Genomic DNA, 13608 nt, shown 5'->3' with positions numbered 1-13608 from the left:
AAATAAGTTACAAATAACGCGAAAAAAATCAAGACACTGTGATAACCTTCACCCTCCCCATTGCCACATAGTCAATTCTCTTTCAGATATGAGGTTCCATACTCTGGAATTCCTATCTTCACATGGTCAAAACATCCAACTTCATACGTAGACTAGGGGTCATCCTGATAAACCAAACTACCCTGGAATCTCCAAGTCTCCACACACATAATCAAATGTGTTTTATTTTATGTATACTGAGTATGTGAGGTACATCTGTTTGAACACTTTAAAACTTTGTGTGGTTTTCATTTAATCCCTTTAGGGTTTCCAAATCACCTGCAATGTTTTAGCATTTAAAAAAACAATGTACTGTTTAGTATTTCATTTGTTTTCTTTTGGTGAGGAATAAATAAAATCTTACAAAAATACACTAAAATGGACATTTCTAGACATGAACAGTGGATAACCATTCTATCGTTATCTCTATTATAGTAGGCCAATGTTTGAATTGACACGTGGGTAGTGAATGTGTTCCCTTGGAAATGTTGCTGAATGCAAGTGTCACAAGGTGGATAAGGACAGGTTATAGGTTTGTGATTGAGCAGGCAGCGTGAAGCAGAGACAATACACAAAATACCATTTAACTTTTATTTTGGAAGGCATGGTTTACATCATAGCATCAGCGCATTTCGTTTCAGCCATTTCTCAATTCAGTTCCACAATTGTTACGCTTCATCCCCATATCAATTTCTTGTTTTTTTTACTCTTAAAACCATGCTACTTAAAATTACAGGACAAATATACAAACCAAACAAATGGGTACAGGAAGCAACTTAGTCCAGCAGGCAGTATCATTTACTTTTCTCAGAATGTATTCACTACAGCACGACTCCATTAACCATGTGCGCTCACCAAACATATCGGCTACATGCTCTCTCACACACACACACACACACACACACACACACACACACACACACACACACACACACACACACACACACACACACACACACACACACACACACACACACACACACACACACACACACACACACACACACACACACACACACACACACACAAGACACCACCATGCCACCTTACTGCATTCACTTCCTGTGGTTGGCCACCTGGAACACAAAAACAGGGGGTTTAAATATGCTAAAATAAAGTCACATGCTCTGTCAATTAACCAATAGGAATTGTATCGTCAATCCAATAACTGAATAACATCTGTATCATTTTAGTAACTTCAAAGTAACCCCAATTAGCTTCAATAAGCCCACTGCAGTATATTATATTACTACCACTTAGCACATATCGACGTAGCAATATTGGTGGAATTGGACATCATCTTGACAGTTGTCTTGCGTGGCCATCTGAAACCTGGGCTCTTGAGGCTACCATGACTGTAGACTGCAGACTAGTTGTGAGGAGAAGGAGGGGAGTTTAAATTGATGCCCTTCAGTTCTGGCCTCCTACCCATATAAAAATAATACTACAGTTTACCATAGATTACTATAGTACTTACCATAGAATGATATAGAATTCTGTTGTAAACTGTAGAATCTTATACCGATAGAACCCTCTATTGTGTAGTGCTTACTATAGACTTTTGAAGTATACTGTAGAATACCATACTACACACTGTACTATCCCTTGATCATTCTAACTTTAGAATTTTGTAGTATAATGTAAAATACTATTGTCACGTGTGCTCCCTCTCCGGCCTCTAGGTCACCAGGCTGCTGATCATTAAGCACACCTGTCACCATCGTCACGCGCACCTGCGCCTCATGACACTCACCTGGACTCCATCACCTCCTTGATTACCATTAGAATTATATTTGTCGCTTTGGATAAAAGCGTCTTGGTTCTTTCCTCTTATATTTGTCGTGTTACGTGTTATTGACTCTGTTTCATGTCAGTGCGTTGTTTGTGTTTCTTGTTTTTATGTACCATTTATTAAACACTCACTTCCTGAACTTGCTTCCCAACTCTCAGTGTACATCGATACAGAATAACACCTCACCTAAGGGAAGCATCAGGGAGTGTTTTTTTTGTGTTGGAAGGTATGTCTGGTCCAGGTGTCAGTACCAGAGCTACCAGGGAGGCCTCAGCCGGCATGTCGGGCTCTCACGCCCCAGGCCAGGTTCGTCGGGCTCTCACGCCCCAGGCCAGGTTCGTCGGGCTCTCACGCCCCAAGCCAGGTTCGTCGGACTCTCACGCCCCAGGGCAGGTTCGTCGAGCTCTCACGCCCCAGGCCAGGTTCGTCCGGCTCTCACGCCCCGGCCAGGTTCGTCCGGCTCTCACGCCCCGGCCAGGTTCGTGAGACACCTCTCACGCCCCGGCCAGGTTCGTGAGACGCCTCTCACGCCCCGGTCAAGTTTCTGAGTCTCGGTGGAAGCGACCGGTCCGCTCCTGGTCCCCGGGATCGTCCCTTTGGTCGGCGTCCTGCGGCTGGTGCCACACATCAGGGAGGGAGTACTGTCACGTGTGTTCCCTCTCTGGCCTCCAGGTCACCAGGCTGCTGATTATTGTGCACACCTGTCACACGCACCTGGACTCCATCACCTCCTTGATTATCTACCCTATATCTGTCACTCTTGGTTCTTTCCTCAGGTGTTATTGACTGTTTCATGCCAGTGCGTTGTTTGTGTTTCTCAGCGTACATCGTTACAACTATATTACACACTGTAATATCCCCCTCGATCATGTAGTGCTTACTATAGAATTTTGTAGTATACTGGAGAATTCTATACTACACTGTAATATCCTTAAATCATGTCGTGCTTGCTATAGAATTTTGTAGTATATTGGATACTTATACACTACACACTGTAATATCCCTTGATCATGTAGTGTTTACTTTAGAAAGTATACTGTGTAGAATACTATACTACACACTGTAATGCTTACTCTAGATTGTTTTTTGATCAATTGGACAGTCAATGCTGTTTTGATTGTAATGTACTGTCCTTGGGGAGCTCCTGCCAAGGATTTCCAGACGTTCCCCTTCAATTGTGAAGTGCTTACTATAGAATGTTAAAGTATACTCCACACTGTAGTATCCCTTGATTTATTTTATTTGACTATTTAAAAACACAGTACAACCACAAATGTGGATACAATGCATTTAGACATTTGTTGAGAATAATTGCCATTGTGGTCCTAGTTTAAACATGTTACACATTTACAGCTAACCCACATGAAGAAATACAAACGTATACTATGGTAAATGTAAATGTAAATGTAATGGTCAAAGTAAATGTATATACTACTAGTAATCATTGCAGTGTTTCTGCTGACTTTATTGTAGTGTTCACTGTAGTGTTTTTGCAGACGTGTTTAACATACTATATACTCATTCATTGTTTTTGTGGGCATGTCTAGTATACGGTAGTATTCATTGTTGTCACGCCCTGACCTTAGAGGGACGTTTTATTGCTCTATTTGGTTAGGTCAGGGTGTGATTTGGGTGGGCATTCTATGTTTTCTATTTCTTTGTTTTTGGACAAGTGTGGTTCCCAATCAGAGGCAGCTGTCTATCGTTGTCTCTGATTGGGAATCATACTTAGGCAGCCTTTTTCCCACCAAATGTTTTGGGTAATTATTTTCTGTGTGCGTTTGTATGCGCCACGGTCGGTTTCTGTTTACCTGTTCTTTTGTGAAGTTTTCACTTTATAAAAAAATATGGAATTACATGCACGCTGTGCCTTGGCTCATCTATGACAGGAAGTTTGAAGACAGTGAACATGACAATTGTACTATTTCTCCGGACATGACTGTAGTAAACTACGTTTTTTGTGGACATGACTAGTGTATTGATAAATAAATGACTTAAATGTAAATGTAAATGTATTGTAGTAACACCTGCTATATAGCTTTAACCATTTATATGCTTATTTAATTTGCATTTTGACATTGATTATTTCCATTAAATATATTCATTGCTGTTTTTGACTGTTATCTTCACCTTTCTGTGTCTCCTTTTAGATAAACCCTACTCCATACATAGCCAATCAAGTTTCAATTCAAGACAAGTTTCATGTCAACTGTCAATCATTCCCTGCTATGTATCATCTCCATTACCTGAATCTATAAAGACACCGCCTGCACTTTAACTGGATTCCAGTAGATGGGCATCACCACAACCTAAACCTCAATCAGTTACAATCTTGTAATTGAAAAATATTGTGTGACAGGCTAGGAAACAAACTTTTGGTCAGTGTTTCCCTGGGCACACTTATTAGGGGAGGACATGCAGGAAATGTAGTCCACAATCATCTCATTTGTCTTGATCACGCTGAGGGAGAGGATGTTATCCTGGCACCACATGGCCAGGTCTCTGACCTCCTCCCTATAGGCTGTCTTGTTGTTGTCGGTGATCAGGCCTACCACTGTTGTGTCATCGGCAAACTTAATGAGGGTGTTGGAGTCGTGCATAGCCGTGCAGTCATGAGTGAACAGGGAGTGCAGGAGGGGGCTGAGCACACACCCCTGAGGGGTCCCTGTGTTGAGGATCGGCGTGACGGATGTGTTGTTACCTACCCTTACCACCTGAGGGCAGCCCATCAGGAAGTCCAGGATCCAGTTGCAGAGGGAGGTGTTTAGTCCTAGGGTCCTTAGCTTATTTATGAGCTTTGAGGGAACTATGCTGTTGAACGCTGAGCTGTAGTCAATGAATAGCATTCTCACATATGTGTTCCTTTTGTCCAGGTGGGGAAGGGCAGTGTGGAGGGCAATAGAGATTGCATCATCTGAGATCTGTTGGGGCTGTATGCAAATTGGAGTGGGTCTAGGGTTTCTGGGATGATGGTGTTGATGTGAGCCGTGACCAGCCTTTCAAAGCACTTCATGGCTACAGACGTGAGTGCTATGGGTCTGTAGTCATTTAGGCAGGTTACCTTAGTGTGCCTAGCCACAGGGACTATGGTGGTCTGCTTGAAACATGTTGGTATTACAGACTCGGACAGGGAGAGGTTGAAAATGTAATTGAAGACACTTGCCAGTTGGTCAGCGCATGCTTGCAGTACACGTCCTGGTAATCCATTTGGCCCTGTGGCCTGTTTGAAGTTCTTACTCACATCAGCTGCGGAAAGCGTGATCACACCGTCTTCCAGAACAACTGATGCTCTCATGCATGTTTCAGTGTTATTTGCCTCGAAGAGAGCATAGAAAGAGTTTACCTCGTCTGGTAGGCTTGTGTCACTGGGCAGCTCTCGACTGTGCTTCCCTTTGTAGTGTGTAATGGTTTGCAAGCCCTGCCACATCCGACGAGCGTCAGAGCCAGTGTAGTACGATATACAGGGGGTACCGCCGGTACAGAGTCAATGTATGGGAGTACAGGTTAGTTGAGGTAATATGTACATGCATATGTACATGACTATGCATAGATAATAAACAGCGAGTTGCGGCAGTGTAAAAAAAGAAATGTGGTGGTTAACTGTTCTTTCTTTTCCACCATCGGAAGTACAATATTTGTCATAGCTTTTGGTCATCTTGTGAGCTTGGTCAGCTGAATTTCTGTGAAAGCACTTTCAGAAAGCTATCTAGTAGTAGTAGCTGATCTAAGAAGTAGTAGCTGATATAAGTAGTAGTAGCTGATCTAAGAAGTAATTTTGGTGTACGCTTGTTAATGTGTGTTATCTGTCAAACACACAAACCTAATCCTCTAAACTTTAATAAACTCTGCTTGTTCTTTATCTGCTTCTGTGTTGTTTCTATAATGACACAGGGCGAGACCCAGATGCAGGAGGCAGATGGTTTGAGATGGTTTGAGTCTCTGATATTTATTAAAATACAAGGGACAGGCAAAAGGCAGGTCGAGGACTGTCAAAAGTTCATTAACCAGATCGGGGACCGAAAGGTACAGGGCGGCAGGCAAGCTTGAGGTCAGGGCAGGTTGAATGGTCTGGCAGGCGGGCTCAGTGTCAGGGCAGGCAGAAAAGGTCGGAACCGTGAGGGCTAGAAAACAGAGACTTGGAAAAACGGGAGCACGGAAGAAACACGCTGGTAGGCTTGATGAGATAAGACAAGCTGGCAACAGACAAACAGAGAACACAGGTATAAATGCACTGGGGATAATGGGGAAGATGGACGACACCTGGAGGGGGGTGGAGACAAGCACAAAGACAGGTGAAACAGATCAGGGTATGACAGTTTCCCTTTAATGGGCCTAGAACCTGTGTAACGTTTAGATGTTAAAATTGTAATAAAAATAAAAATAAATTGCTAATGTGTTGTCTGGTCCGTTGCATTGCTCAGAACTGTTGACCCAACTCAATAGGCGGTCTATCATGAACGGTCTTCTATTCTGGTTGAGGTGTTCCCTCACTTAACAGTAGGCTTAGTCTGGTAGTTGTGCCATTTTAGCTAACCCTAGTGGGCAGGTGTTACTATAATATACTACTCATGTCCGCAAAAACACTTTAGTAAATACTGCAGTCATGTCTGCAAAAACACTCCAGTATTCTAGTCATGTCTGCGTAAATACTACAGTCATGTCTGCAAAAACACTCCAGTATTCTAGTCATGTCTGCGTAAATACTACAGTCATGTCTGCAAAAACACTCCAGTATTCTAGTCATGTCTGCGTAAATACTACAGTCATGTCTGCAAAAACACTCCAGTATTCTAGTCATGTCTGCGTAAATACTACAGTCATGTCTGCAAAAACACTCCAGTATTCTAGTCATAAATACTACAGTCATGTCTGCAAAAACACTCCAGTATTCTAGTCATGTCTGCGTAAATACTACAGTCATGTCTGCAAAAACACTCCAGTATTCTAGTCATGTCTGCGTAAATACTACAGTCATGTCTGCAAAAACACTCCAGTATTCTAGTCATGTCTGCGTAAATACTACAGTCATGTCTGCAAAAACACTCCAGTATTCTAGTCAGTAAATACTACAGTCATGTCTGCAAAAACACTCCAGTATTCTAGTCATGTCTGCGTAAATACTACAGTCATGTCTGCAAAAACACTCCAGTATTCTAGTCATGTCTGCGTAAATACTACAGTCATGTCTGCAAAAACACTCCAGTATTCTAGTCATAGTCATGTCTGCAAAAACATTACAGTAAATAATATAGTATACTACAGTCATGTCTGCAAAAACACTACAGTATTCTAGTCATGTCTGCGTAAATACTACAGTCATGTCTGCAAAAACATTACAGTAAATAATATAGTATACTACAGTCATGTCTGCAAAAACACTCCAGTATTCTAGTCATGTCTGCGTAAATACTACAGTCATGTCTGCAAAAACATTACAGTAAATAATATAGTATACTACAGTCATGTCTGCAAAAACACTACAGTAAAAACTACATTAATTTCTTCAAACACTACCATAAACTACAGTCATGTCTGCAAAAACACTACAGTAAATACTACAGTATACTAGTCATGTCCGCAAAAACACTATGGTAAATATAGTATACTACAGCCATGTCTGCAAAATCACTACAATGAATACTATAGTATATAAATGCAAGAACAAAAGAGTATTCAGACCATAGTATAAGTATTTTTTATGTGTACTCTCCTTCCTCCAACCAGCTCTTCCCCTGGGCCAGGTCAGGAGGAGAGTCAGTGGATACAGCATGTATGAGGGAGGGAGATGGAGCAGGCAAGTGAGACAGCAATGGATGTAGACTGGACTTGAAATGAGTGGATGAGAGTTGACTGACTATCTGTCTGCCTGTCTGACTAAAGAACAGGGGGAGAGGCTGTAAGATTGTCCAAGACTATTTGTGAAGAGAACTGGAAGTGCATCAGAGGAGGGAAGGAACAGCCAGGATTAGGCTGTGGTGGAAAAAGCACAAGATTACAGAGGCTGAGGATAAGGAAATAAAGCAAAATAGTGGAGGGAGCTGTAATCCGGCTATCTCGATCCCAGCAAGACTCATAAACCAGGACGTGCATTTTCAACATGATGTAATCCTCATTTTGGACAATCCCGGGCCCAAATTTCTGAATAGTGTTAAATCACGGGCAGGCATGCCTTGTCTCGTTCACTACTACAGAACTACAGTAGTTGGTCACTCAAATTTTCACTTGGACATGCATTGCCAATTAAATGAAAATTGGAATGAGGTGGAAGTTAGGATTCACCCATAAGCAGTTTGAGAGATTGAATCCAAACAAATGCTTTCACTTTTGTTCAGATTCGGAGGCGGAGACCAACACCCGCTACGCTATTCCGTTTGACAGACCAACCGTCTCCCGAGGAGGAAAACGACAATCACCAGGTAAAACAGCACCACCTTAAATGCCTGCAAGTACTATCACACCACTAAACCTACATGCAGTCCTTGAAGTACTAACCACAGCATTCAATTACATTATGTCAGCAGTGGTCCCCCAATTCTTGTCCTGGAGAGCAATGGGTTGTGCAGGATTTTTGATCAAGCCCAGCTCTATCGCACCTGTTAAAACTGGTACAGATGTAGGATCTTAATTTGCTACAACAGGAAAATAATCCTGAATCTAAAACAGGGGGGGGGGTTCTACTAAACTAACATATGGAATTGTTTTAAGATGCTTTAGCTATTTGATTATGAATTTTAGGACCCATTTAGCTCACGGAAACACTTTGAATAGCTGATTCACACATGGAATAACAGATACTGGAAAAATACATCAAAAGAAGTTATGTTTTAAAGTCTCTGTCCTATATCTGAGAGGTATAAGAAAGATTGGGAAGTATTTTTTGCTTTTTGACCCATATTTAAATAAAACATTTGGGCACTAAACTACTTCCATGTATACTTCCATAAATGTTTGACACTAGTACCGGGCTACCTTCAGACAAGCAAAATGGACACCATCGTGTTTGTGAGTCTTATCTTTCCATATTGGTCATATTAGTTTTGTAGGCCAAACCATTTGTTTTCGTGAGAATATTTCTCAAGGTCTGACAAACACCACTGTAGTTCGGCCATCTTCCACCGCATTGGCGGATGTGGTGGATTGAGGCGCAGCCCATGCAAAAAGACATCTGCATCTTAAAACGGATTTTGATGGGGATTGTTGTATTATGCTAATTCGATTTCTGTGAGCACGCACATCGACTCTATGGACATTTTTGTAGTGGTTGATACATTTATCGTATCAAAATCAAGTCTGAAATTTCAAAGTGGAAATTAAAAACGTCAGAAGCCTTTTTAAACTTCAAATACACTGCAACAGGGCGATCAAATGAAGATCCTACATCTGTACATGTCTTATCAAGACTGATTACTTGAATCAGGTGTTGGACTGTAACTAATGTCTGCACACTTTGTGGCTCTCAAGAACCAGGTGTGAAGACCCTTGCATGATGTGACAATCTGTTATGGTTGTCTCAGTTTTCATTTGAGAGCAAGGCACCGTTTTCTTAGGCCAATGTGTTGGATGTGCAGTGAGTTAGTCTGATGCAGCCTAAATGGCACCCTGATCCCTATATTGCACACTACTTTTGGCCAGTAGTGCCTTACATAAGGAATAGTGGTCCTTTGTAGATTTGACATTGTTTTTCTCTTTACCTGCATAGTGGGTCATTGGGGAAAATGGTGTCCTCACCAAGAACATCACTGCGCATGTGTACCAGCCTCCATCACTCAAAGGTAGGTTGACTATCCATCATCTTATTATGTAAACAGTGACCCATAAAGCATTTGGGAGAGTTGAGGAAACCACTTCCTGTCTGTAGCCATGTTTTCTGGCCTGGGATTAGTCTATATCTGTCTTGACTGAAAGGGTTTTAAGTGGAAATGGCTTAATCATGAGGTGTGTGTGTGTTGGGTTAGTTTGTGTGTGTGCGTGTGTGTAAGTGAACGTGTGTGTGGACGTGTGGGTGTTGTGAGATTAGGGGCAGAGACAGCTGTGAGTCTCCACTGCTCTGGATCATCCAGGATTATAGGATGGGGCACACAGCTGCAGTGCAGACAGGCAACATCGCACACACTCTCACATGACCCGTTCCTTATGATATAGTATATTTACTATTAGCAATACCTGAAGCCGTGCATTAAGTCTCGTGTCCTGATCTGTTTGTCCGTCCATTTCTTTCTGTGGCTGCATACTAAAGTACAATTTGGCATTTTTGGCATAGCTGATCTTAAAACTGTTTTGGTTCTAAAAACTATTACCCTCTTTTCTGTCTGTCTGTCTGTCTGTCTGTCTGTCTGTCTGTCTGTCTGTCTGTCTGTCTGTCTGTCTGTCTGTCTGTCTGTCTGTCTGTCTGTCTGTCTGTCTGTCTGTCTGTCTGTCTGTCTGTCTGCCTGCCTGCCTGCCTGCCTGCCTGCCTGCCTGCCTGCCTGCCTGTGTGGTTTCACAGCTGTACAGAGGATGGCTCAAGCCCGCATGAAGTCTCTGGGAACCTGTGGCCCTGAAGAGACAGATGACTTCTCTGGGGAGGAAAGCGTGGACTGTGAGGAGAGCCTGGATATATCCCCTGTCTCCACCACTGGTGAGAGAAGCACAACATGGGTGTTATGTCCCAAGTCCCATGCAGTGTAGCTCAGTTGGTAGAGCATGGCGGTTGTAACGCCAGGGTAGTGGGTTCGATCCCCGGGACCACCCATACGTAGAATGTATGCACACATGACTGTAAGTTGCTTTGGATAAAAGCGTCTGCTAAATGGCATATATTATATTAAATGGCAGTGTGCACTTGTGCACCCCTCCCCACACTCGCCAATTTCAAAGCATTGGATTGGTGTTTTATTTTTTTATTTCACCTTTATTTAGCCAGGTAGGCTAGTTGAGAACAAGTTCTCATTTGCAACTGCAACCTGGCCAAGATAAAGCATAGCAGTGTGAACAGACAACACAGAGTTACACATGGAATAAACAATTAACAAGTCAATAACACAGTAGGAAAAAAAAATAAAATAAAATAATATATATACATTGTGTGCAAAAGGCATGAAGAGGTAGGCGAATAATTACAATTTTGCAGATTAACTTCTTGCGTCGAGCCATCCCGGATCCGGGATCGTGAATACAGCCTCAAGCTCATTACCATAACGCAACGTTAACTATTCATGAAAATCGCAATTGAAATGAAATGAATCTATTTGCTCTCAAGCTTAGCCTTTTGTTAACAACACTGTCATCTCAGATTTTCAAAATATGCTTCTCAACCATAGCAAACTAGCATTTAGCGTTTAGCATTTAGCATTAGCATTTAGCATTTTGCGTTAGCATTAGCAGGCAACATTTCACAAAAACCAGCAAAAACATTCAATCAATCATTTACCTTTGAAGAACTTGGATATTTTCAATGAGGAGACTCTCAGTTAGATAGAAAATGTTCAGTTTTCCTGAAAGATTAGTTGTGCAGGAGAAATCGGTCCGTTTTCTGCATCATGTTTGGTTACCAAAAAAAAACGAAAATTAATTCATCAAAACGCCAAACTTTCTTCCACATTAACTCCATAATATCGTCTGAAACATGGTAAACGTTGTTTAGAATCAATCCTCAAGGTGTTTTTCACATATCTCTTCATGATATATCATTCCTGGAAGTCTCCTCTCTGTCTCAATCACATGGATGAATGCGAGCAGCTTGGAGATTACGCAAAAATTTCAACAAAGGACACTGGGCGGACCCCTGGTAAATGTAGTCTCTTATGGCCAATCTTCCAATGGAATGCCTACAAATACGTCACAATGCTGCAGACAACTTGGAGAAACGATAGAAAGGGCAGGCTAATTCGTGGCGCTTTCACAGCCATATAAGGAGACAGAGCCTCAAAAATCCTGCTCATTCGTTTGAGGTTGCATCTTGATTTCGCCTGTAAGATCAGTTCTGGGGCACCCACAGATAATATATTTGCAGTTTTGAAAACGTCAGAGTGTTTTCTTTCCAAAGCTGCCAATTATATGCATAGTCGAGCATCTTTTTGTGACAAAATATTGCGCTTAAAACGGGCACGTTTTTTATCCAATAATGAAATAGCGCCGCCCTAGCTTCAACTGGTTAACACTGGAGTGATAAATGATCAGATGGTCATGTACAGGTAGAGATATTGGTGTGCAAAAGAGCAGAAAAGTAAATAAATAAAAACAGTATGGGGATGAGGTAGGTAAAAATGGGGGGGCTATTTACCGATAGAGTATGTACAGCTGCAGCGATCGGTTAGCTGCTCAGATAGCAGATGTTTGAGGTTGGTGAGGGAGATAAAAGTCTCCAACTTCAGCGATTTTTGCAATTCGTTCCAGTCACAGGCAGCAGAGATAGAGGGAGTTTCCACAACTTCCACACCAGTGCTGTAACGGCGTTCGTCTGTTGAAAGAAGAGAATCGGACCGAAATGCAGCGTGTTGGTTACTCATGATTTTAATGAAAGAATCACGGTACATGAAATAACTGAAAGACGAAAACAACAAACGGAACGTGAAACTAATTACAGCCTATCTGGTGAATACTACACAAAGACAGGAACAATCACCCACGAAATACAAAGCGAAACTATGGCTCCCTAAATACGGTTCCCAATCAGAGACAACGAGAATCACCTGACTCTGATTGAGAATCGCCTCAGGCATCCAAGCCTATACAACACCCCTAATCAGCCGCGATCCCAAATAGTAACAAACCCCAATACGAAAACAACATATAAACCCATGTCACACCCTGGCCTACCCAAACATATAACAAAAACACAAAATACAATGACCAAGGCGTGACAGAACCCCCCCCTAAGGTGCGGACTCCCGGACGCACCTCAAAAGCATAGGGAGGGTCCGGGTGGGCGTCTGTCCATGGTGGCGGTTCCGGCTCGGGACGTGGACCCCACTCCATTAATGTTCTTGTTCCTCCCCTTCGCGTCCTGGGATAATCCACCCTCTCCACCGACCATGGCCTAATAGTCCTCACCCAGATCCCCACTGGACTGAGGGGCAGCTCGGGACAGAGGGGCAGCTCGGGACAGAGGGGCAGCTCGGGACAGAGGGGCAGCTTGGGACAGAAGCAGCCCGGGACTGAGGGGCATCCCGGGACTGAGGGGAAGCCCAGTACTGAGAGGAAGCCCAGTACTGAGAAGAAGCCTAGTACTGAGATGAAGCTCAGGCAGGTAGTAGGCTCCGGTAAATCCTGGCTGGCTGGCGGAACTGGAAGATTCTGGTTGACTGGCAAATCTGGAAGAGACTGGTTGTCTGGCAGATCTGGAAGAGACTGGTTGTCTGGCAGATCTGGAAGAGACTGGTTGTCTGGCAGATCTGGAAGAGACTGGTTGTCTGGCAGATCTGGAAGAGACTGGTTGTCTGGCAGAACTGGAAGAGACTGGTTGTCTTGCAGATCTGGAAGAGACTGGTTGTCTGGCAGATCTGAAAGAGACTGGTTGTCTGGCAGATCTGGAAGAGACTGGTTGTCTGGCAGATCTGGAAGAGACTGGTTGTCTGGCGGATCTAACATTTAACATTTAACATTTGGAAGCTCTTATCCAGACAAATTGTGCATTCACCTTATGACATCCAGTGGGACAGTCATAACAATAGTGCATCTAAAACTTAGGGGGGTGAGAGGGATTACTTATCCTATCCTAGGTATTCCTTAAACAGGTGGGGTTTCAGGTGTCTGGAAGGTGGTGATTGGCTGTCCTGGCGTCGTGAGGGAGTTTGTTC

The 13608-nt window shown here is 42.9% G+C and overlaps 1 protein-coding gene across 1 annotated transcript in view; it reads left to right on the top strand.

The window, feature by feature from the left end:
* The window catches only part of LOC124047744 (protein phosphatase 1 regulatory subunit 1B-like), a 53220-nt gene that overhangs the window by 36781 nt on the left and 2831 nt on the right, over positions 1-13608 (top strand). Inside the window, exons 2-4 of the mRNA XM_046368048.1 lie at positions 8164-8247; positions 9531-9603; positions 10317-10448. Coding sequence (XP_046224004.1) covers positions 8164-8247; positions 9531-9603; positions 10317-10448 — 289 coding nt within the window. The remainder of the gene's footprint in view (positions 1-8163; positions 8248-9530; positions 9604-10316; positions 10449-13608) is intronic.

Source organism: Oncorhynchus gorbuscha, linkage group LG11, assembly GCF_021184085.1.
Source record: "Oncorhynchus gorbuscha isolate QuinsamMale2020 ecotype Even-year linkage group LG11, OgorEven_v1.0, whole genome shotgun sequence".
Taxonomy (NCBI): domain Eukaryota; kingdom Metazoa; phylum Chordata; class Actinopteri; order Salmoniformes; family Salmonidae; genus Oncorhynchus; species Oncorhynchus gorbuscha.
This window is presented reverse-complemented; position numbering and strand designations above follow the sequence as displayed.